The sequence below is a fragment of the Hypanus sabinus genome, chromosome 1 (genome assembly GCF_030144855.1).
Source record: "Hypanus sabinus isolate sHypSab1 chromosome 1, sHypSab1.hap1, whole genome shotgun sequence".
Lineage (NCBI taxonomy): Eukaryota > Metazoa > Chordata > Chondrichthyes > Myliobatiformes > Dasyatidae > Hypanus > Hypanus sabinus.
The window spans coordinates 130,367,171-130,391,391 of NC_082706.1; the positions used below are offsets into that span (position 1 = coordinate 130,367,171).

Here is a 24,221-nt window from a genome sequence, read left to right on the forward strand (position 1 = left end):
TGCTTTCTGGATGATCTTTGCAAATAACTGTGTCGGAAAGAAGTCATGAGGGACTTTTATAAGGTGAGATTATAGAATGGCACTTCACCTTCTTCTTCAAAGAAATAGAAGTAATTTTTTTCTAGCAACGGTTGTAAAATTGCTCTGATAGATTAAAGCTCTTGAGTAGATGTTATAGAGTTTTGAAATCCTAATGATTCTACCATTAGATCTTTAAACATGTGTTCCCCATCCATCAGCTTTTCAGAAAAGATTGTTCCACATCCTGGAACGAGCATCCACTTATTTGGAGTTGAAGTTCTAAACATACTACATATGAATTTAATCCATAGGCTTTCTGTATGCTGTAATAATTGCAAACACACTGAAGCATTCTATCCAGGTGAACAGCATCTTTGTAGCATATTCATAATTTGTAAATATCTTTATGACACCATCTTTGTTGTAAATTACTATTAAGGGTAACCGACTGCCAGCTGGAGAGCTCACACTCGACTCTTTGCCAGTCTGAAACAAACTGCATCCCCACTGAAACGATGCCTCCAAGACTTTTTTCTCTGAAACAGTAGACTGTAACCAGAACAACTGAAATAGGCTGTTGTGATCTCGGTCTTTAGACATGAGGGAGGCTGCCTGAGTTTTTGGAATTTCCAAGGTTTTCTATTTTTCTTCAGATTTTCCAGAATTTTTTGTTTGAAAACAGAACAACCACTTTAGTTCAGCTATCAACAAAGCTGAAACAGTAATAGAGGAAGTGCAGCGTGCCAAAATATCCTGACCTGTAATATGGTTTATAAACTAGGAACGTACATGACACTGCTTTAAAGTGGGTCTGTTTGCAACAGAGAATTGGCAGTCACGTGAACCAGTTCTACCATTCAGTCAGACCCAGAGGTAGGTGCCTGACCTGAAAAATCAACTGGCCATTTCCCTCCACGGAGTCTTTGTCTCCCGTTCCTCTCATATTTTTGTCTAGAAAAGATTTATTAATTTCAAGTCAAGGAATTGCACCTTTTTTCATGTGTAAATCACACATAAACATGATCTAATCCAGGTCAGATCAGGGTAGTCATTGTACCCAGGTTAAATCAGGGTAGAGATCATACACAGGTTAAAGCAGGATAGTGATCGTACCCAGGTTAGATCAGTGGAGAGATCATACCCAGGTTAGATATGGGGAGTGATCGTATCCAGTTTAAATCAGGATAGTGATTGCATCCAGGTGCAATTGTCTGTTTGGGAAAATAGTAAGGTATTACCACGTGCAATTCATCTTGTCGTTAACATTTTGCCATTTCTTGTATTCCCAATGATATTACATGTTGAAAAGCACACATTTCTTGCACTGCCAAAATTAATTGAATACAACTTCACCATACACCCACAAAGAACAAATCAAAGCACTGTGATAGAGGTATCAAATGAAAGGTCTCCTTTCTGATATCCATCTCTTCAACACAGCATCTGCCATCCAGCTTCCATTTCCAATGCAATCGACCACTTCACTGGTTGTTCCACAACTAAAGCTATTCAAAGATTTCTCTATTATAAAATATAAACAATAAAAGAATATTGTTAACCTGATGCAGAGGCTCAGGCATGTCATTCTCCACAACTTCCACCATCTTCAACGGGATCCTACCAACAAACACATCATTACTTTCCCCACCCACTCTCTGTAGTGATCGCTCCCTCCGTGATTTTCTTTCCCTTTCATCCCTCCCTACTAATCTCCCCCCCGGTACTTAACCCTACAAGCGGAGGGAGTGCTACGTCTGTCCAATCACCACCTCTCTCGTCTCCATCCAGGACCCCAGGCAGTCCTTCCAGGTGAGACAACTCTTCAGCTGTGAATCTGCTGGGGTAATCTAGTGTATCCAGTGTACTTCCTCTACATTGATGACACCCAATGTAGACTGGGGAACCACTCTGTGGAGCAGCTTTCCTCCATCTGCAAAAAGATGGGATTTTCTGGTGGCCGAGCATTTTAATTTCAACCCCATTCTCCATCTAACATTTCGGTCATAGCCTCCTCTACTTCCACTTTCAGGCTGGAGAAGCAACACTTTAAATTCCATGTTCCATCTGGGTAGTCTCCAACCTGATGGCATAACATCGATTTCTCCACCTTCCTGTAATTTTCCCCCTCCCCTCTCTTTTCTTCAATTCACTGTTCTGACCCCCACCTTACCTCTTCTCTTCTATTTACTTAATATCTCCTCCTTTTACCCTTTCTCCCATGGTCCACTCTCCTCTCCTATCAGATTTCTTCTTCTCCAGCTGTTTAACTTTTCTACCCAGCACCTTCTCACTTCATCCTTCTCCCTCACCCACTCGGTTTCATCTATCACATTCTAGCCCGTACTCTTTCCCCTCTGCCCACCTTATTCTGGCTTCTTTCCTCTCCTTTCCCAGTCCTGATGAAGGGTCTCTGCTCGAAACTTTGACTCTTTATTCATTTCTACAGATGTTGCTTGACCTGCTGAGTTCCTCCAGTACTTTGTGCAAAGTGCTCATTTTGGTATTTCTTAAAGGTGTTTGGGGTTCAGCCCCCAGAATCCTTGCCAGGCCTGACACCCTTTGGGTGAAAATGATTCTTGAATTCTCTAATCTTGAACAGGATTTTGAAACTATACCTATTGGGCCATGACAGACACTTTAAGCACAGAAGGACAGGGTTCCAAGCAGAACAATGGGCAGAAAGTTGATCTCCCAATCTACATCCTCAGCTCTTGCACCTTCTCTGCTCTGTACTCTGTTCCTCTTTTTACTACCTCAATGAAATTATATATGGGATGATCCATCTGGATGACGTGCAAAACAAAAAGCTTTCCAGTATATTTCAGTACACGTGACAATAAGAAACCTATCCAGTCAGGCACAAGGCTCAACTCCTCTCTAAGATTCACATGGCCCTTAATTCCGTAATCTGCCGAAAATTATCCCACCAAAACTTTAAATATCTCAGCTCTAAACAGCTCACCGGGGAATTGGCTTAAGAATTTGTGTCACTGTGTTAGTAGTAGCAGTCTTTAGATACACAGGACAGAGTTACACAAAGCCAACACACGGAATTGTTCACAGTTCAATTTACTGGAGCTCCTGCATTGGCTTACTGGACAGTGTACTGACTGGTGTGAAGTGGTACTGGTCTTCACAGACTATAGTAGATTCAAGGGAATACGTTGGATGTTTGTGAGTCATTGGCAGGGGGAGATGGAGTCATTTCGATGCTGGGATAAAATCAGGAGGGTGACAGGCGATCAGTTACAGAAAGATTTTATAAAAGAGTTAAAACTGGATTGGAATGATGGATGGATGGATGTATAGATAGTTTATTGATCCCAAAGGAAATCACAGTGTCACCGTAGGATTACAAGTACATGGATATACAAATATTTAAAGAGAAGAATTTTAAAAAAGTTACTTTAAAATAAAGATTTACAAGATTTGCAAATTCACACCGATAAGATTGCAATGCAAGAATTACCATAATATATTATACAGTAATGGATACACATTCACATAAGAAGTGATGGTAGTATTGCAAAGTATTGCACAGGGTGTGGTATAAAGTAAGGGCAGAAAGAAAGTGATCCAGAGAATGTCAATTGGGAGTCGGTGAGAGCTTACAGCAAAGACCTACGCAGCAGACCCAACACACTGTGCATGTTTCCTTGGATGCCTACATGACAGGCAGCACATTTCCACTGCAGACAGACCGCTATGAAAGAAACCCTTTTTATTCAAGCAAACAGGCACATATCAACATATTTGCACCAAGTGATTTTGAACTTAACATGTCTTGTAGCAGTGCAGTAACATGCTTAACTTGGAAGTAAGTCTCAGAATAAATTCTAAGGAGTCTCACTGGTTCCCTGGTGAGGTCACTTTGAGAGCTGTGACTACAGTCACTGAGCATCAACAAAAACAATTAGCGTTTATATAGCATCTTTAATTGAATAAATTATTTGAAGGTACTTCCCTAAATCAAGATGAAAGAGGTAGGTTTTTATGGAGCATCTTACAGGAGTAAGAAAGACGGAGAGGTGGAAAGAATCAAAGATGGAATGGAAAGATGGGGCCTCGGTAACCGTCAGGAGAGGGAAGGGCAGCAGTCGGAGGCTAGAGAGTACCCCTGTGGCTGTACCCCTCAACAAAAAGAACCCCTGATTGAATACTGTTGGGGGGGACAGAGGAAGAGGCGGTTGGCTTACAAATAGGGAAAGCTTGGAGACAGTGCAAGAGGTAAGATAGGCAGATGATCGATAAGGGACGTCCTCAGGCCGTTGGCTTGAGATGTGTCTGTTTTAATGCAAGGAGTATCATGAACAAAGCGGGTGAGCTTAGAGCGTAGATCAGTACTTGGAGCTATGATGTTGTGGCCATTACAGAGACTTGGATGGCTCAGGGGCAGGAATGTTACTTCAAGTGCCAGGCTTTAGATGTTTCAGAAAGGACAGGGAGAGAGACAAAAGAGGAGGGGGTGCGGCACTGTTGATCAGAGATAGTGTCAGGGCTGCAGAAAAGGAGGAAGTCATGGAGGGATTGTCTACTGAGTCTCTGCGGGTGGAAGTTAGGAACAGGAAGGGGTCAATAGCTCTACTGGATGTTTTTTATAGACCACCCAATTGTAACAGGGACATTGAGGATCAGATAGGGAGACAAATTCTGGAAAGGTGTAATAATAACAGGGTTGTTGTGGGAGATTTTAATTTTCCAAATATTGATTGGTATGTCCCTAGAGCGAGGGGTTTAGGTGGGGTAGAATTTGTTAGGTGTGTTCAGGGAGGTTTTTTGACACAATATGTAGATAAGCCTACAAGAGGAAAAGCTGTATTTGACCTGATATTGGGAAATGAACCAGGTCAGGTGTCAGACCTCTCAGTGGGAGAGCATTTTGGAGATAGTGATCACAATTCTATCTCCTTTACCATAGCTTTGGAGAGGAATAGGAACAGACAAGTTAGGAAAGTGTTTAATTCGAGTAAGGGGAAATAAGAGGCTATCAGGCAAGAACTTGGAAGCATACATTGGAAACAGATGTTCTCAGGGAAACATACGGAAAATATGTGGCAAATGTCCAGAGGATATTTGCATGGATTTCTGCATAAGTACATTCCAGTGAGACAGTAGTAGGGCACAGGAATGGTGGTGTACAAAGGCTGTTGTAAACCCAGTCAAGAAGAAGAGCTTACGGAAGGTTCAAAAAACTAGGTAATGATACATAGCTATAAGATTATAAAGGCTAGCAGGAAGGAGCTTAAGAATTAAATTAGGAGAGCCAGAAGGGGCCATGAGAAGGCCTTAGCAGACAGGATTAAGGAAAACTCCAAAAGGCATTCTACAAGTATGTAAAGAGCAAGAGGATAAGATGTGAGAGAACAGGACCAATCAAGTGTGACAGTGGAAAAGTGTGTATGGGACTGGAGGAGATAGCAGAGGTACTTGATGAATACTTTGCTTCAGTATTCACTACGGAAAAGGATCTTGGCAATTGTAGGTATGACTTACCGTGGACTGAAAAGCTTGAGGATGTAGATATTAAGGAAGAAGTTGTGCTGGAGATTTGGAAAAGCATCAAGTTGGTTAAGTCGCTGGAACTGAATGAGATGTACCCCAGGCTACTGTGGGAGGCAGGGGAGGAGATTGCTGAGCCTCTGGCGATGATCTTTGCATCATCAATAGGGAGGGGAGAGGTTCCAGAGGATTGGAAGGTTGTGGATGTTGTTCCCTTATTCAAGAAAGGAAGTAGAGATAGCCCAGGAAATTTTAGACCAGTGAGTCTCACTTCAGTGGTTGGTAAACTGATGGAGATGATCCTGAGAGACGTAATATGATTAGGAATAGTCAGCATGGCTTTGTCAAAGGCAGCTCATGTCTTAAGAGCCTGATTGAATTTTTTGAGGATGTGACTGAACACATTGATGAAGGTAGAGCAGCAGATGTAGTGTATATGGATTTCAGCAAGGCATTTGATAAAGTTCCCCATGCAAGGCTTATTGAGAACGTATGGAGGCATGGGATCCAAGGGGACATTGCTTTGTGGATCCAGAACTAGCTTGCCTGCAGAAGGCAAAATGTGGTTGCAGACGGGTCATTTTCTGCATGGAGGTCAGTGACCAGTGATGTGCCTCAGGGATCTTTTCTGGGACCCTTCCTTTTTATAAATGACCTGGATGAGGAAGTGGAGGGATGGGTTAATAAATTTGCTGATGACACAAAGGTTGGGGGTGTTGTGGATAGTGTGGAGAGCTGTCAGAGGTTACAGCTAGACATTGATAGGATACAAAACTGGGTTGAGAAGTGGCAGATGGAGTTCAACCCAGATAAATGTGAGGTGGTTCATTTTAATAGGTCAAATATGATGACAGAATATAGTATTAATGGTAAGACTCTTGGCAATGTGGAGGATCAGAGTGATCTTGGGTTCCGAGTCCATAGGACACTCAAAGCTGATACGCAGGTTGACTCTGTGGTTAAGAAGGCATATGGTCCATTGGCCATGATCAATCGTGAGTTTGAATTTAAGAGCCGAGTGGTAATGTTGCAGCTATACAGGAGCCTGGTCAGACCCCACTTGGAGTACTCTGCTCAGTTCTGGTCACCTCACTATAGGAATGATGTGGAAACCATAGAAAGGGTGCAATGGAGATGTTGCCTGAATTGGGGAGCATGCCTTAAGAGAACAGGTTGAGTGATCTCTGCCTTTTCTCCTTGGAGCAACAGAGGATGAGAGGTGACCTGATAGAGGTGTATAAGATTTTGAGAGGCATTGATCATGTGGATAGTCAGAGGCTTTTTCCCAGGGCTGAAATGGCTAACATGAGAGGGCACAGTTTTAAGGTGCTTGGAAGCAGGTACTGAGGAGATGTCAGGGGTAAGTTTATTATTCGGAGTGTGGTGAGTGTGTGGAATGGGCTGCTGGCGATGGTGGTGGAGGCAGAACCTAGGAAATTTCTAAGGTAAGGACATGTTCAGCACAGCTTTGTGGGCCAAAGGGCCTGTGTTGTGCTGTAGGTATTCTATTTTTCTACTTAGTTTAGAGTGCTGGGGCTGCTGATGGCAAAGTGATTGAGATTGGAAGAGCAAAGATTTCTCAGAGGACAAACAAATCAGGTGATGAATAGTGATGGAGAGGAACAAGTTCTGTGGCCAAAGGGTTGGAAGGTGGTTAGAGAAACAGTAAAGGTTTAAAAGTGAATGTTGGCATCTGGGTTGGCTTGGTCAAGGACTGGACTGCAGGGCCCAGTTCCATGTTGTATTACCCTGTGACTCTATGAGGAGAAGTGATGGAAGATTTTCCAAAATGCTGCTTAATTGGAGGCCAATATAACAAATAGTGGGTTGTGAGTCAATGCAGATCAGGAAAAGGCAGCAAGATTTTGGATGAACTACAGTTTATGGAAAATAGAGGATGGATGGAACATTGATCATGGCTCTGTTGGATGAGTCAGTTCCAGATGGGCATGATGGAGGTTTCTGCAGCAGAGGTAGGCAGGGACCAAGACACTGTGGTTCAGAAAACTGGACTCCACAGAAACCGCCTCAGTAGACAAGTGTGGAATACTGTTTCAGCTGCAGTGGATAAGCAACACACCAATGCCAAACAAATTAGAAATAATGTCAGAAAAATGTTCACAGTAAGGAAGATCATCCAAAACAATGGACTCGGATAGGTTTAGTGGAGCCAAAAACACTAATAAACAGCTGGATGCCATCGTAGGAACTTTTTTCTCACTTATTCTGAAGTATTTATTGAGCAATCATCTGCATTTCTTTGTTTTCTTAGTTATATTCCCTCGTGTTCAATTCCTTTTTATCTTCTTGTGTTTTTCTTTCATACTTTGATCCTTTCTCTCCCTTTGTTCAAGTTTCAACAAATTTTCAGCCACTGTGTGAGTTCCTGCAATGCTGACCTTCCCATAGAGAACTTATGTTATAGTAAACATTCTCCCCATAAAAAACGTTGTGCACATGAGGTAAGAGTATTAGTAAATACTCCAGAAGTGATCAAAGTCTCCATTTCAAAGAATAGTCTCTGTGGACTATAATTATTGTACTAGACTGAAGCAATAAAATTGTGTTGCACATCATCTTATTTTCTGGGGCACCATTTTACAGGCAAAGGCTGAAAACTAATTTGTAACCTAGAAGGGAAATGTATTAAATCAATTTTATATTTCAATTTTAATCACTAGATATTTAAGCTTACACTGTTAAACAAGTTGCCTTTACTAAAACCTAACAGGGAATGTCAAAAACAATTCAAAATGCAAAAACGTTTGATCCTAAAGACTTACACAACATAGAAAGTGTGCCCTCTAGCCCATGAAATCTGTACCAATGTTAAATTAACACTATTTTATTCTCCTCGCATTCCTATCTACTCCTAAAAGATTGCACACTCGCCTGCACAGGAGGAGTATTTTGCGGTGGCCAACCTATCACCACCTACATCTCTGGAACATGGAAGGAAACGAGAGCACCCAGTGGAAACCCACACAGCCACAGGAAGGACATACAGAATCCACACAGACAGCACTGGAAGTCAGGATTGAACCTAGGTTACTGAAGCTGGGAGGCAGCAGCTTCATGTCAATGGCATGGGAAACACAACTTTGAATAAAGATGCTCCTCTTCGCTTTCCATGTTACAACAATGAACACACTTCAGAAAGTAGTCCATAGGCTTTAAAGCACTCTGAGGCTTCTTAAGAGTGTTTAATAAGTTCTATGCAAATACAAGAATTTCTCTAGGAAAAAAAAGCATCATCCTTATTATACTCCAAGTTAGTCAATGTCGCATTCATTGACGCTGAATAAGATTAAGTTCACACATTTAAACTTTCCTTAGAAATAGGGTGTCTGTTACATCTACCCACTTCTAGACTCAATAATTACTTTGTGCATTTTTCTTTAGATAATGGCATATGGAGACTTGTCATTGTAATGCTGCATTGGACTCTCCCAGCAGCATCAAATTTACTAATTTACACTTAAAGTAAAAACAAAAAATGCTACACTCAGCAGGATGAGCAGCATCAACAGAAAGAGAAAAAGTTAATAAATGGTCATATACTTGACCATGAACTATTTCTCTTCCCACAGATACTGTCTGACTTGCTGCATGTTTCCAGCATTTCCTGTTTTTATTTCAGATTTTCTTCATCCAGTTTTTTTGTTTTTGTTTTGATTCTCATGTATAGATTTCCTTTAAACTGAATTTTCTAACCCAACGAGTCAGCTGACACCAACCAAAATCTGCAGTGACAAGAGAGACAGCTTCAAGCAGCATCACAACTAAACTGCAAATGTCACAGCCACTTTAAATGCATGCCTATTGACCATCTGCTTTTAATGCAACATATAAACAGCAATACAATAGCTTTATTTTATTACTTATTTAGTGATACAGTGTGGAGCGGGCTCTTTGACTCTTTGAGCCTCCCAGCCCCAGCAGCCCCCTAGCCTAATCACAGGACAATTTACATTGACCAATTAATCTACCAACTGATACGTCTTTGGACTGTGGGAGGAAACCAGAGCCCCTGGAGAAAACCCATGCATTCCACTGGGTGGATGCACAGACCCAGGAAAAGGCTCTGAACTCCGACACCCCAAGATGTAATTGTGTTGCGTTAACTGCTCCGCTTCTGAGCTGCTTTGCAACTCATGGGTTTTGAAAAGAAGGTTCTTTAAAGTCTCAGGAAACAGGATGTAGGGAAAGCAAAGAGAAAGAAAATTACCGGTTCTTCAATCTGGAACTCTGGGTTGTACTGTGCCATGTCCTCTGTTGGTGGTTGCTGAACTAAACTTTTACAGACGAGCCATGTAGCCAAGCCAGCAACAAACATTCCAACATCTGGAGCAAAGAGTCTGATAATATTCCCAGCATCTGCCCCACTCACACTGTGAAGAAAGAAGATATTCATCTTAAGTAAATGTGAATATTTTTACTGTAACATAGCATTCTGGTTAGACATACTTGCATTTTACATAGAGTATTAAAACTTGGTTGAAAGTTTCTAGCAGTATAAAACTGGCAATGATGCTAATCTGGCACTAGATAGAAAACTGAAACAATAGTTCCTGATCCAAGTAAAATGACCATAACCTTGATTAGAAGCTTTCATCTCACACTCAAAGGCTTCATGAATCAGCTAGAATCCTTTTCTTTGAGGCGCTTCCATCCCTCATTTTTCCTAGAATCCCACACCAGATACTATTCCCAACCAATATAGGGCAGTGTTGCTAACAGAAGGGCACAATGCACTGGCAGATTACAACAGAAATGCATTCCAATATTCCTCGTTTTCCCAGTGCCTTGAAGCAGCAGGTTACAGGTGAGTATGGAACCATGTGGGGATTTCTGAGAATGGCCATTGAAATTCCAACATGTTCCCTTCAGCACAAACCTGTTGGAAATATACAAGTAGTTAATTGCAAACATGTTTACACCAGACTATTCTAATAATTCTTTAACTAGCTCAGCAAAAACAATCTCCTGGTTATTACTTAGTTGTTTGTGGGATCTTGTAGATGGCTGGCATTAGTGGCATGGCATGTAGTCTTATGGGGAAATGTTGACAAGCCAGATTTGAAGAGAATGTTTTCTCATGAGAAAGAATTGGAACAAGGGATCAAAATATAAAAATATTTTGTCTCCTAAGAGAAGAGGCATCGCTTCACACTGCAATAGAATCACAGCCTTTGAATATATATCTTTGATAATCAAGAGTGTGAAAGATTTACCAGATAGATAGGAATCAAGATTTGAGATTACAGTTAGACCAGCCATGATCTTATTGAATAGAAAAGCAGGCTCGAGGCCAAGACGCCATTTTGTATGTTCACATTACGTATTTTTCTATACCTTAGATACAACAACAACTAATCTTAATCCATATGGTCCGTCACCAGCTGTGAATTAGTTTTGAAGGGTCCAGAGGACATTAGGGTGTGGTAGAAATGGGAGTTGGCTTCACATGTAGAAATAAAAATTATATTCTAGGGACAGACACAAATTCTTCTTTGTCATATTTTATTGCTTAACTGATGCAAAGAAATATCTGGACAAGGAGTGGAAGTAGAACACAAAAGCACATTTTTTTTTACTATTGTACTTACTTATTTAACAACTGAGTACATTGGCTAACATAAGACATACAGCACAGAGAAAGCACTGCCCACCCAGCTGGTGCTAGAGACCTCGCTCGAGGTCTCTAGTCATTCTGCATCTAATCTATCAGTATAAAGGGATTGGACACGCTGGAGGCAGGAAGCATGTTCCCGCTGATGGGTGAGTCCAGAACTAGAGGCCACAGTTTAAGAATAAGGGGTAGGCCATTTAGAACAGAGATGCGGAAAAACTTTTTCACCCAGAGAGTGGTGGATATGTGGAATGCCCTGCCTCAGAAGGCAGTGCAGGCCAAGTCTCTGGATGCATTCAAGAGAGAGTTAGATAGAGCTCTTATAGATAGCGGGGTCAAGGGATATGGGGAGAGGGCATGAACGGGGTACTGATTGTGTATGATCAGCCATGATCACAGTGAATGGTGGTGCTGGCTAGAAGGGCCAAATGGCCTACTCCTGCACCTACTGTCTGTTGTCTATAAAGCTCTGTTCCTTTCCCCTCATATCTTAGTCAAACATCCCCTCAAATATGTAAAGAATGCAATTATACAAGATATTTCCAATCTTAGAATGCCCCAAAGTATTACACAACCAATGGTATATAATTTTTTGAAGTCCAGCCTCTTTTGAGGGAAATCTAACATCTAAGTTGCATGCAGCAGATGACTTTAAAAGCCTTTCTGATAATGGCCAGCTAGAAAAGAAAAGGTAAGTTGGAAAGAAATTAATATATGGCCTCAACTTGCAACAGGTAAGAAACCAATCATAAACATGAGAAAATCTGTAGATGCTGGAAATCCAAAACAACACACACAAAATGCTGGAGGAACTCAGCTGATCAGGCAGCATCTATGGAAATGAACAAACAGTTGACGTTTTGGTCTAAGACCCTTCCTCAGGACTGGAAAGGAAGGGAGAAGATGCCAGAATAAAAAGGTGGGGGGAGGTGAAGGAGGACAAGCTAGAAGGTGATAGGTGAAGCCAGGTGAGTAGGAAAGATGAAGGGCTGGAGAGTATGGATAAATCACAAACACAAGAAAGTCTACAGATGCTGGAAATACAAAGCAACACACACAAAATGCTGAAGGAACTCAGCTGGTCAGACTACATCTATGGAAAAGAGTAAACAGTTGACATTTCAGACCAAGACCCTTCTTCAGTACTCAAGATGCTGCCTGACCTGCTGAGTTCCTCCACCATTTTGTGTGTGTTGCTTTGGAGAGGAAGTAATCTGATAGGAGAGGAGAGTGAACCATAGGAGAAAGGGATGGAGGAGGAGACTTGGGGAAAGATGATAGGCAGGTGAGAAGAGGTATGAGGTCAGAATGGGGAATGGAAGAAGTTGGGGAAGAGGGAGAGGTTTTTTTTTTAGTAGAAGGAGAAATTGGTATTCACATCATCATCGGAGGCTACCCAGACGTAACATAAGGGTGGCCTCATTGCGGCACAAGAGCAATAGTTTTGAACAATAACCCAGTGAGAGTACTTTGCACGATTCAACTGACCCAGCTCTCACAGGAGAATGAGTGATGTTCTAAGTTAATATTTCATTCAGTCACCAAGAGTGAATAGCATTTTCTTTAATAATCAATCATTATGTGAAATCAAGACCTTCACATATACATTGCAAATGTTAATAAAGTGCTTAGTTTTAATACAGAAGTAAAAATCAACAGAGCTGGGAGATGAAGCATATTTTTTAAAAGGAAACCAAAAGGGAACAAACTGCCCTTCACACTAAAAAGACGTATTCATTTCTCCATCTGTTTTGCAATGTGGACAAATATTGGCAAGATATCTTTCACCCTGTCTGCTGCAAACAGAGCAATAAAAATAGTATGAGTCATCCACAAACATTCACACAAGATTTCACAGTCCTGTCTGGATAAGATTTCTTTGAGCCCACAGAATAGCAGTGTTATGCTTAACTACCAAGTCTGCAAAAGAGCTGCACATAACAGTTATTGTGCACGAGCTCAGGTTCTGTTGTGCTTAACATATTCTGCTTCTATCACCCATTCTCCAAATGCTTCCCCATGGAATGCTTTCCTCTCCACCATGCAGAAGTTGCTAAATTGAAATTATTCATGATGGTAATGGATAAAGAAATTATTGGCTGATTATTCCCACATGCATTTCTGAGTCATAGAGCAGCATTGCTGGATAGATAAGGAATAGGAAAAATATATCATGGAAGCTTTTGAATTTTAAATTTCAGTCATGACTATTATCCAAACCATTGAAATGCATTCCAAGAAATAGAAAAAATAGGTTTCAGGGAGGGTAAACTGAAAAGTTCAAGTTCAAGTTTAATTGTCATTTAACCATACATTAAATACAGTCAAACAAAACAACTTTCCTCCAGGGCAAAGGTCTAAAACACAGTACCAGTAATCACACACAACATATAGAAAATAACCACTTCTAAAAAATCCACAATAAAAAAACTATTGTTTCATGTTGTAGGTTAAGTAGTAGGTTTTGCTAATAGTAGGTTTTGAATTAATGTAATTGTAGGAAATTCATGTGTAGGGCTCTTTGAATTGGAGAAGCAGCCATTATAAGAAGTTGAAATGCATTTCATGGCAAGGTTCAAGAGAGAAGAGTGAAAAGAAATGAAGGAAATTCATCAAAGCACAATTGTGTGCAAAGCCAATTGTCCAAGTTTGATTCTTGGCATTTGTTTCACATTTCAACTGTGCATTAATTCTGAGGTGGGGATTGAAATAGATACCGCTCATGGACTGAGTATGCATTCTCCAATGAGTGTGGTCAGTTCTCATCACAACATTGCCACTCTACTTGCATGATTGTCTGACTACTCAGAACTTATTAAGAAACAGAAAAACCTTTGTAAGATTTTGATCATATTTGCAGAACAGGTAGAAATGGCAAAATTTTCAGTATGCATTTTGTAAAAATTTTCTGATGGGGGTTATCTTAATTTAGGACACCAAGTGGAAATCTTACTTGGTAAGACCATTTTGCAGCCTTTAACCACGGCAATCATTCTGGTAAAAACCTTCCATACTGCCATTGAGTGAGGAGTTCCAGGATTCAGACCCAGCATTGATCAAGGATCAATGGTTTAACTTCATGTCAGGATATGTAACAAGAACGTTGAGGTTGCAGTGTTCCAATGCTTCCGGATTGTGATGGAGGGAGAAGCACAACATTAATGCCTTTTAATATCAAGGGTTGACTCTCTTGTTCAAGATAGTAATTGTTTAGCAGTTTTGCAGCACAAGCATTACTTACCAATTATAATGAATGTTAGTAAGAAAGTGATTGTAATTTGCTAAGAAATTGCAAATGGAACTGAACAGTGTGCAATTGTAGAACATCCCACTTTGAACCTTATGATGGGCGAAACATTATTGATAAGCTACTGAAGGTAGTTTAGCTTCACCCATAACTTGAGAAACTCCTGCAGAGATCTCCTGGGACCAGAATGATTTATCTATGACAACCATAACCATCTTCCATTGTGTAGAGTACAACTTTAATCATGGTAAAATTTCTTCCCTGTTGGCTATTTATTTCAGTTTTCCTTCTCCATTATAGAAAATAAAAAGGTGAGAGGACAAGCTGTTTAAACAATTTAAATAATTCCTTGGGTTGACACAGAGTAACATTTTTTTTGTAAACCAATCCCAAAGGTACAGTGGTGTGGATAATAGACCGTTCAGCTTACCACATACAACATATTGGTGTGTTTTTACCCAAACGCAGTAATCCCATTTGCCCATATTAGGACTATTTGTCAATTTATATGTCCTTAAAGCAGTGATTACGTCTGACTCCATCACCTCCACAAATCAACTGCTCAGTGTAAAACAATTTTTCCTCAGTTCCCCTTTCAAATTCCTTTCTCTCACCTTACAACTATGTCCTCATATTCCTGATACCTCTACCAAGGATAACAAAAAATTATGATGCTCTACCTTACCTTTGCCTGTTATAATTTAGTCAGGTCACCTCAAAGCTTTTTTGCTCCAGATACTCTCTCTTTCTAACAAGAGTTATCCATTCTAAGCTACATCCTAGTGAATCTCCTCTGCTTTCTCTTCAGCACAACCATATCCTTCCTCTTGGGAGATGACCTGAATAAATGCAATACTCCATGTGATGTAGCATAACTTCTCAACTTGTATCAACATTTTCAAGCAATGATGAATTTGAACCCTAAGATCACTCTATCCAACAGCTTTCCTTCATGCCTTACCAAACACTGCATATGTCCTACCAACATATCGTCTCATACTTATCAGGATTAAATTCCATCTGCCAACACTCCACCCAACTCATTTTAGCTTTAGACAACCTTTCACACAATCCACAACACTCCTGATTTTTCTGTAATCCATTAATTTATTAATTGTACCTCCTAGGTTCATAACCAAATCATCAATATATACCACAAACAACAAGAATCCAGCTTGATCCCTGTGGTATCTCAATGGTCACAACATTTCTATAAGTAAAACAATCTTCCATCACTACCTCATGTCTCCAAATTGTCAATCCAGCAACTAGCCTTAGATTCCATGTGCCAATCTTCTGGATTATCCAGTATTTAGTACCTTGTCAAGTGATTTACTTATGTCCACATAGACAATGTCAATTGCTCTGCCTTCACCTATCTTCTTTGTTACTTCATCAAAAAATTTCTCAATCAAATGAGTGAGCCAAGATTTCTCCAGCACAATACTATGCTGGCTAACTCTGATCAGACCCATTTGCAAATCTTCCCATCTGATTTTGTCAAGTAATTTCCATACAGTAATATGGACACTCACTGGCCTGTAGTTACCTAGATTATCCATGTTGCCCTTGTTAAATAAACAAACTATTTGACTTCCAATTTTCAGTCATCTCACCTGTAGCTAATAAAGATGTAGGGATCTCTGCAAGGCCCCAGTCATTTCCTCCCTTGCTTCCCCGACAATTTGGAATAGATCTCACCTGGCCCTAAGGACTTACCAATCCTTATATGCCCCATGACATCTAACATCTCCTCCTTCTTAGCAATAACACGCATAACCTCGAGTAAACCTCACATACTTTTCTTGACAGATTACCCCACAGATCCCGAAAAAGACTAACTCTTTCCGTGACTACATACTTTCTCTGAGATACAGAACATATTGGGATTCACCTTACCCTTTCTTGCCAGTGACTTCTTTTTGCCCTCCTAATTTCTTTCTTCAATTCTCTCTATATTCATAGAACATAGAATAGTACAGCATAGTTCAGGCCCTTCAGCCCAAAATGCTTTGCCGAACTGTTACTAGTGCTGAACTAATGCTGTCAAAGGGATACGGCCCAAAACATCAGCTGTACTCTTTTCCATAGATGCTGCCTGGCCTCCAACCTTTTGTGTGTGTTGCTTGGATTTCCAGCATCTAGAGATTTTCTCTTGTCTTTGTTGCCGAACTGTTAATTCCTCAATAGATTCCTTCAACCCCAGTTGCCTATCCCGGCCACATCCTTCCTTTTCATCAAGCCTTCAATATCCTTTGTCATCCAAGGTTTGCTAATGTTACCACCTTTGTCTGTCACTTTGGCAGAATATGCTGCACCAAGCTTTCACCGATTCTCTTTAAAAGGACTTCCAAATGTCTGTTGTCATTTTACCTGCAAGTATCTGTTATGAATTTACTTTCAGCAGTCCCTCTCATGCTATAGAGTTCAGTCTTCCCCCAATTAAAACCCTTGAGGACCAACTTATCCTTTTCCATAATCACCCTGAAATTACAGAATGAAAGTCACTGTTCCCAAAGTGTTCCCTCACAGACATTTCATCAACCAGTTTCACTGGGTAGTCAACATGCAAGAGTGTTGTCTCGCAAAACACAGGTTGAGTACATCCCATCTTCAGTGAGACTGTCTACATATTGTCTCAGAAAACTTTCTTGGAAGCAATTAGCAAATTCCAACTCTTCTGAGTCCCTTGCACTATGGTATTACAAATCAATGTTGAGAAAGATAACCTCCCCCGCCTACTACTATAACCATATTGCTATTTCCATGATTTGCCTACAAAATCTGTTCCTCTAATTCACACTGACTGTTGGAGGCTGGTGGCACTATCTCAGTAAGTGGATCGCCGCTCTTTTATTCCTCAATTGAAGTCAGAGAGTTATGTAGCACTGACAGGTTGGTTTAATTACCTCAGAAACTGCTGATCTCCTGGGTTTTTCACATATAGCCATCTCTAGTGTTTACAGAGAATACCATGACAAACACCACACATCAAGTGAGCAGCAGTTCTGTTGTTGAAAATGCCTTGTTAATGAGAGAGGTCAAAGGAGAATGGCCAGATTTCCTGTCCGGTTGAATGGTCAGAATGGCCATTCAATGTGACAGGAAGATGACAGTAACTCAAACATCCATGCGTTAATACAGTGGTGTGCAAAAGAGCATCTCTGAACACACAACGTGTTGAATTTTGAAGTGGATGGGCTACAAGAGGAGAACATGAGCATACAATACAGTCAGTGGCCACATTATTAGGTACCTCCTGTGCCTAATGAAATGGCCACTGAGTGTATAGTTTCTTCAACTTGCAATAGTGTTATGTTTTTATTTATTTTGTTTTGTTTTGTAAATTGTGTGTAATTTATGTTAGTTTGAGATCATGTAAGTTATAATTGTCATGTCTGTAACGTGCAGAGCTGCTGCTGCAAAAAACTAATTCTCATGGCAAAAACTGTACATTCACCCTCATAATTTTACACACCTTTCTAAGTCAAAGTTAAATTCCCCAGCTGTACAAGGGGAATCAATGGATACGAGATACAAGTCCAATATTTTGCCATTGCATCTTTGTTAAGGCTACACTCATGGGAACAGATAAAAAAACAAATCCCACAAGTCTGTAGACAACTCAGTGACACAGTCATCTGCCGACCCATTGCACTGAGGTTGAATAACAGGCAAATAACTGGGCCCAGTGACCTCTTTATTTTCTACCCGTCTGAGCAAAAGACTCTTTACAGGAAAAAAAACTATTCAGCAGAAAGCATGGAAACTAATCAGAGCATGCTGAGTGTCTTCTTAATATATTAATAACTTTATAATTATCTTTTCCCCCAACAGGGTAATAATTACCAGCTGCTGCTGTGCTTTGCCCATAGTTTTTAACTCTAACTTTCTGCTCCTGTTGTTGTGAAAGTCAAATTCAGTTTGGAACCATACAGTCAAAGCCCTGTACAACACAGAGATAGGCCTTTTGGCCTGTTCAGACCAAGATATTTTGTATATTCAAGTTAATTCTATTTCCTAGCACTTGATTCATATCCCTCTAAACTCTTGTCATTTATATATCTGTCCATATAGTTCATAAATGTATCTAATGTACCTGACTCAACCACCTCCACTCTCAGTTGGTTTATGAGCGAACACAGCAGAAATTTTCACTATTTTATTCAGTTTAAAATAAATGCTGTCAATACTTGAAAAGATAGGAAAGAAATCTTCTGGCACTTTAGCTCCTCCAGAAAAAGACCCCATACTTTTGTTCTCCAGATATGCAGAAAATGATTTGAAGATGTACTTTTCTGCAGATTTGAACTCATTGGGAAAGAGAAATCAGTAATATAAAATCTTGCAATGGACAGAGAAAACGCTTAGCCTACATGTAACTACAGCATGCCTGAATCTCCTCAAGCTTTCACCCACCTCGTCAGTCTTTGACTCCAAACACATCTTGGCTCAGTGCTCACAATAAAGGGCCTTATACATGAATTTCCTGCAATAAAGTTGGTTCAAAACAGATGTAAAACTTTAAAAGTTCAGCAAAAAATGAAGTAATGCTTTATGGTATTTCAATATGACTTAATTTGCGCTATTTTAAGGTTAAGTTGCAAAAGAACTAGAAGTAAGATGAGGAGATAAATTTCTGCCGAGTGAGTGTATTGCCTGGGTGGCTGTTGGAAGCAGATTCAGGAACAAATTTACAAAGGAAATTTGATGAATATTTAAAGAGGAAAAGTAATTTTTAGTCTCAGGACAGTGCGAGTAATTCAAAAAACTTCACAAGCACCTTGAGCTAAATGGTTTCATCAGTGCTGTGTCAGTCTATGACATTAAATTTCTTTTTGATTACCACTGTGATTCTGTGAGTAATGTTTGATGACATGAAAATATAAGAAATAGAAGCAGGTAAATGCCATTTGGCCCATCATTCTTGTTCCCCCATCCAACAGTATTGCAAATGATCTTCCATTTCAACATAATTTTCTTACACTAACACTATGGCCCTTGATTCCCTTAATAACCTAAAGTCTATTGCTTTTACTAATATATTCAGTAGCTGAGCTTCCGAAGGATCTTTAGCACATAATTCCGAAGATTCACCAAATACTGAGTAAAGAAGTTCTTCTCATCTCAGAGCTGAATAGGCTACCCCTTCCTTGAGATTGCTTCCCCTAATTCCCCGTGTCAGGGAAAATATCCACCTTTTTCATGTCCACCATGAATTTTGTAAGATTCAAGGGGATCTCTTCTCAATTTTCTGAACTGCAGAGGGGACAGACCTATACTGCTTATTCTCTCCTTTTATTCCCATTTCTCTGGATTAATTAGGTGAATCTTCATTGCTCTTTCTATCACAGACATATCCCAGATCAGCAGATTAGCTCCAGAGATACTTAGGTGCAACTTCAACAGAACCCAAGTAATTGGAATAAGGTGTTTTTTACTCTTGTACTTAAATCCTTTTGTATCGTTGGCCATCCTAATTAAAATAGTATCATGAGTGCACTTTCCTAAGCTATGTGGTATAGACATTGGTCCTTAGTTGATAATAACTGTACTGTACAGGAGTAGCTGAGTGTTGATGCCAACTGATACAGAATTTCAGAAGCAAAATACAATGCATAGTCACTTCTATATTGGCTACGTGACACAAAAAGCAGCCAGCATAGTCAAAGACCACTCCCACCTTGGCCAATCTCTCTTCTCCACCCTCCCATCAGGCATTAAGATACAAAAGCTTGAGAGCACGTACCATCAAACTCAAAGACAGCTTCTATCCTGTTGTTATCAGGCCCTCATACACTAATGCTGAACTCTTGATCTCCCAATCTACCTCATTGGTGCTCTTGCACTTTCTTTGTCTGCCTGCACTGCACTTTCTTGGTAATTACCAAGGCGGGGGGAGGGGGGGAGAGAGAGAGGGGTCAGAGTGCCAGGGAGAGAGAGAAATCTCTTCTGTGGAAAGTATAGCTTATACAAAAAAGATGGGTTACACCCGAACCCGAAGGGGAACAATATCTTTGCAGGCAGGATTGCTAGCGCTGTTGGGGAGGGTTAAAATAATTTGGCAGGGGGATGGGAATTGGAGGGATAGGGCAGTTAGTGTACGAGTAGATGCAATTTGTAGTGAGATTGTGAGGAAGGATAGGCAGATGACAGGGAAAAATTACAGTCAGTGGATGAGTTGAAGAGTAACATGGGAGCAAATTAAAAAAGGTGATGAATACAGGACTGAAATGGTTACATTTGAATGCATGCAGAGTATGGAATAAGGTAGATGATCTTGCAACACAGCTATTAGAGATTGGCAGGTGCAACGTTGTGGGCATCACTGAGTCGTAGCTAAAAGAAAATCATTGTATGGAACTTAACATCCAAGGATACACATTGTATAGAAAGAACAGGCAGGTAGGCAGATGGGGTGGGATGGCTCTGTTGGCAAAGAATGAAATCAAATCCTCACAAAGAGGTGACATAGGGTAGGAAAATATAGACTCCTTGTGGATAGAGTTAAGAAACTGCAAGGGTAAAAAGACCCTGATGGAAGTTGTATACAAGCCTCCAAACAGTAGCCAGGATCTGGGATACAAATTATGATGGGAGATAGAACAGGCCTGTAAAAAGGGCAAGATTACAATAGTGACATGGGATTTCAATACGTGGGTAGATTGGGAGAATCAGGATGATGCGGGATCCTAAGAGAGGGAATTTGTGGAATGTATACAAGATGGGCGTTTAAAGAAACATATGGTTGAGTCCACCAGGGGAGAGGCAATTCAGGATTGGGTGTTGTGTAATGGACCAGATTTGATTAGGGAGCTTAAGAGGAAAGAACCCAAGAAGGCTGTGATCATAGTATGATAGAATTCACCCTGCAGTCTGAGAGGGAGAAGATAAAGTCAGATGTATAAGTATTATAGCAGAGTAAAGGGAATTTCAAAAGCATGAAAGAAGTTGGCCAACGTTGATTGGAACTGGACACTAGCAGGAATGACAGTAGAACAGCAATGGCTGGTGTTTATGGGGGAATTCAAAAAGCTCAGGATAGATACATCTCAAAGTTGAAGTATTCTAAAGGGAGGATGAGGCAACAGTGGCTGACAAGGCAAGTCAAAGACAGCATAAAAGGAGAAGGGAGAGCATCTAGTAGAGCTCAACTTTGTGACAAGTTGGAGGATTGGAAAGCTTTTAAAAACCAGCAGAAGGCAACCAAAAAGCCATAAGAAAAGGCAAAAAATGAAGGTAAGCTAGCCGATAATATAAAGGAGGATTCCAAAAGCTTTTTCAGCTACATAAAGAGTAAAATAGAGTCTAGAGTTGATATTGGACCACTGCAAAATGTTCTGGAGAGGTAGTAAAGGGGAACAAAGAAATGGCAGATGAACTTAATAAGGTTTTTGTGTCATTTTTCACAATGGACGACACTAGTAGTATGCAAGAAATTCAAGGGTGTCAGTGATCAGAAGTGAGGGTATTTGCTATTTACTAAGGAGAAGGTGTTTGGGAAGCTGGAAAGTCTGAAGGTGGATATGTCACTTGGACCAGATAGACTATTCCCTAGGGTTCGAGTTCATTAATAAGGGATGAAGTTTCTTGTCACTTATTTGTTAATGACTTGGATGCCAAAATTTACAGCTTTGTGGCCAAGCCAAGTCTGCAGACGATAAGAGATGGGTGGAGGGGAAGTTAGTGTCAAAGAAGGGATTCTGCTGAAGGACTTGGATTGGGAGAGTGGGCAATAAAATGGGTGATGGAATACAGTGTAGGGAAGTGTACGGCCATGCACTTCTGTAGAAGAAATTAAAGCATAGATCATTTTCTAAGTGGGGGGAAAAATTCAAAAATCAGAGGTGCAAAGGGACTTGGGAATCCTTGTGCAGGATTCCTTAACTTGCATATTGAGGTGGTGGCAATGAAGGCAATTGAGGTATTGGTATTCTTTTTGAGAGGACAAGAAAATATAATGCTGAGGCTTTATAAGGCTTAGGTCAGCCAGCACATGGAGTATTGTGTGCAGTTTTGGGCCCCTCATCTGGCATTAGCGAGGGTCCAGATGAGGTTCAGGAGAGTGATTCCAGGAATGAAATGGTTAACAGAGGAGCATCTGATGGCTCTGGGCTTCTACTCACTGGGGTTTAGGAGAAAGAGGGGGGGAATCTCATTGACACCTATCAATTATTGAATGACCTACGTAAGGTGGATATGTGGAGATGTTTCCTATAATGTGCAAGTTTTAGTCAGAGGATGGTGAATCTGTGGAACTTTAGATGCAGACAGCAGTGAAGCCCAAATTACTGAGTGTATTTAAACAGAGGCATTTAGGTTTTATATGAGTCAGGGCGTCAAATGTTATAGAGAAAAGACAGGAGAATGGGATTGAAAGGGACAATAAATCAGTCATGATGGAATTGTGGACCAACTCGATGGGTTCAATAGTCCAATTCTGCTCCTATGTCTTATGGTCTTATTATCTGTGTGGATGGCAAGCAAACAAAAGCTTTTCATTTTATTTAGTATGTTAACAATAATACACTAATAATAACTACAAGAGAAATACTGTGGATGTGGGAAATTTGAAATAAACACAGAAAGCGCTGTAAATACTCAACTGGTCAGGTGGCATCTGTGGAAATACAGCACTTCAGTTCATCAGAAGTCAGAATAATTAAAGATAAGCAGCATTTAAGGCAGAGAGGAAAGGTTGGAGATGGTGGGATGACCTAGGCAGGGAACTAAAGAGTGGTCTGACATGATGAAAGGCAGGAAGGGCGAAGTGACAGAGTGATGGGCAGTACAAGATCAAAATGCAGAATTATTATCTGAATTTACCAAAGAAAGTTGGAAGGAATGCTGCAAATCCAGAGTGAAAAATGTGTATTGATAATTATCTTAAATTAATGTAGATTTTAGAAGGCACAAATAAGCCAAGTAAAACTCAGAAGATCCTGGAATAATATTAAGTTGTCTTGATACTTCTGTTTTTATCTTTAAATATAATACTTTACTTTGCTTATTCATAGTATTTTCTCGATCAATCTAAATTCTAATATCATTATAAATTTAATATCCTTTGTATGGGCTGTGCCCAAATTTACACATTAAGTGCCAGGTCATAGAGATTTGCAGCACAGAAATGGGACTTTTAACCCAAGGTGCTCTGAGTATCCATTTCACTGCTTATCGAATTTGCCTGCATTAGGGCCATATCCCAGTATTCCTTTCCTATCTGAGTACATGTCTATTTCAGTGCTCCATCTTCAACCTCCTCTGGATGCTCATTGGAAATAAGCATCATTGAAAAGCCCCTTCCTGAGATCTCCTTCAGGTCTGGTACACGAGGCGTTCGTAGTCTCAACAAATTATACAGCAGGGGAAAGAACCGGTTAAGTTTATCAGGTTTTAGTTTTTTCAATTTTCCCATCACTTACATCTAATCTTCTACCCTAGTTTGCTGTGACCTCAAAAATGTTTTTGGATCTTCTCTGAACTCACACCTACAGGAACTTAGCATGTTTTAATGTCTGAACTCACATTTACAAGAATTCAACATTTCAACTCTTTGATTCCTTCAACACCTTTGCATTGACAACAAGCTTCCATTTCTTGTTTACCTTCGCCAAACCCACTAACTCACTGCTAGATTTACTTGGCTCGCCACATTTGAATGTCCATCTGCTATAATATTTATATGTCAGTGAAATCTTTCAACATCCCCCGCTCTGTTTGCCAAACCCTGTACGTTTGTTAAATCTATTACTCACCTCATCTTTCACCCCGCAATGTAAATCATATTCTAAGGTCTTTATTTCATTGTTGACTTCTTGA

General features: G+C 40.3%; 1 protein-coding gene across 1 annotated transcript in view; it reads right to left on the reverse strand.

The window, feature by feature from the left end:
* LOC132397577 (piezo-type mechanosensitive ion channel component 2-like) overlaps nucleotides 1–24,221 on the reverse strand; it is a 566,872-nt gene that overhangs the window by 187,000 nt on the left and 355,651 nt on the right. Inside the window, exon 5 of the mRNA XM_059976392.1 lies at nucleotides 9,749–9,911. Within this exon, the coding sequence (XP_059832375.1) occupies nucleotides 9,749–9,911 (163 nt within the window). The remainder of the gene's footprint in view (nucleotides 1–9,748; nucleotides 9,912–24,221) is intronic.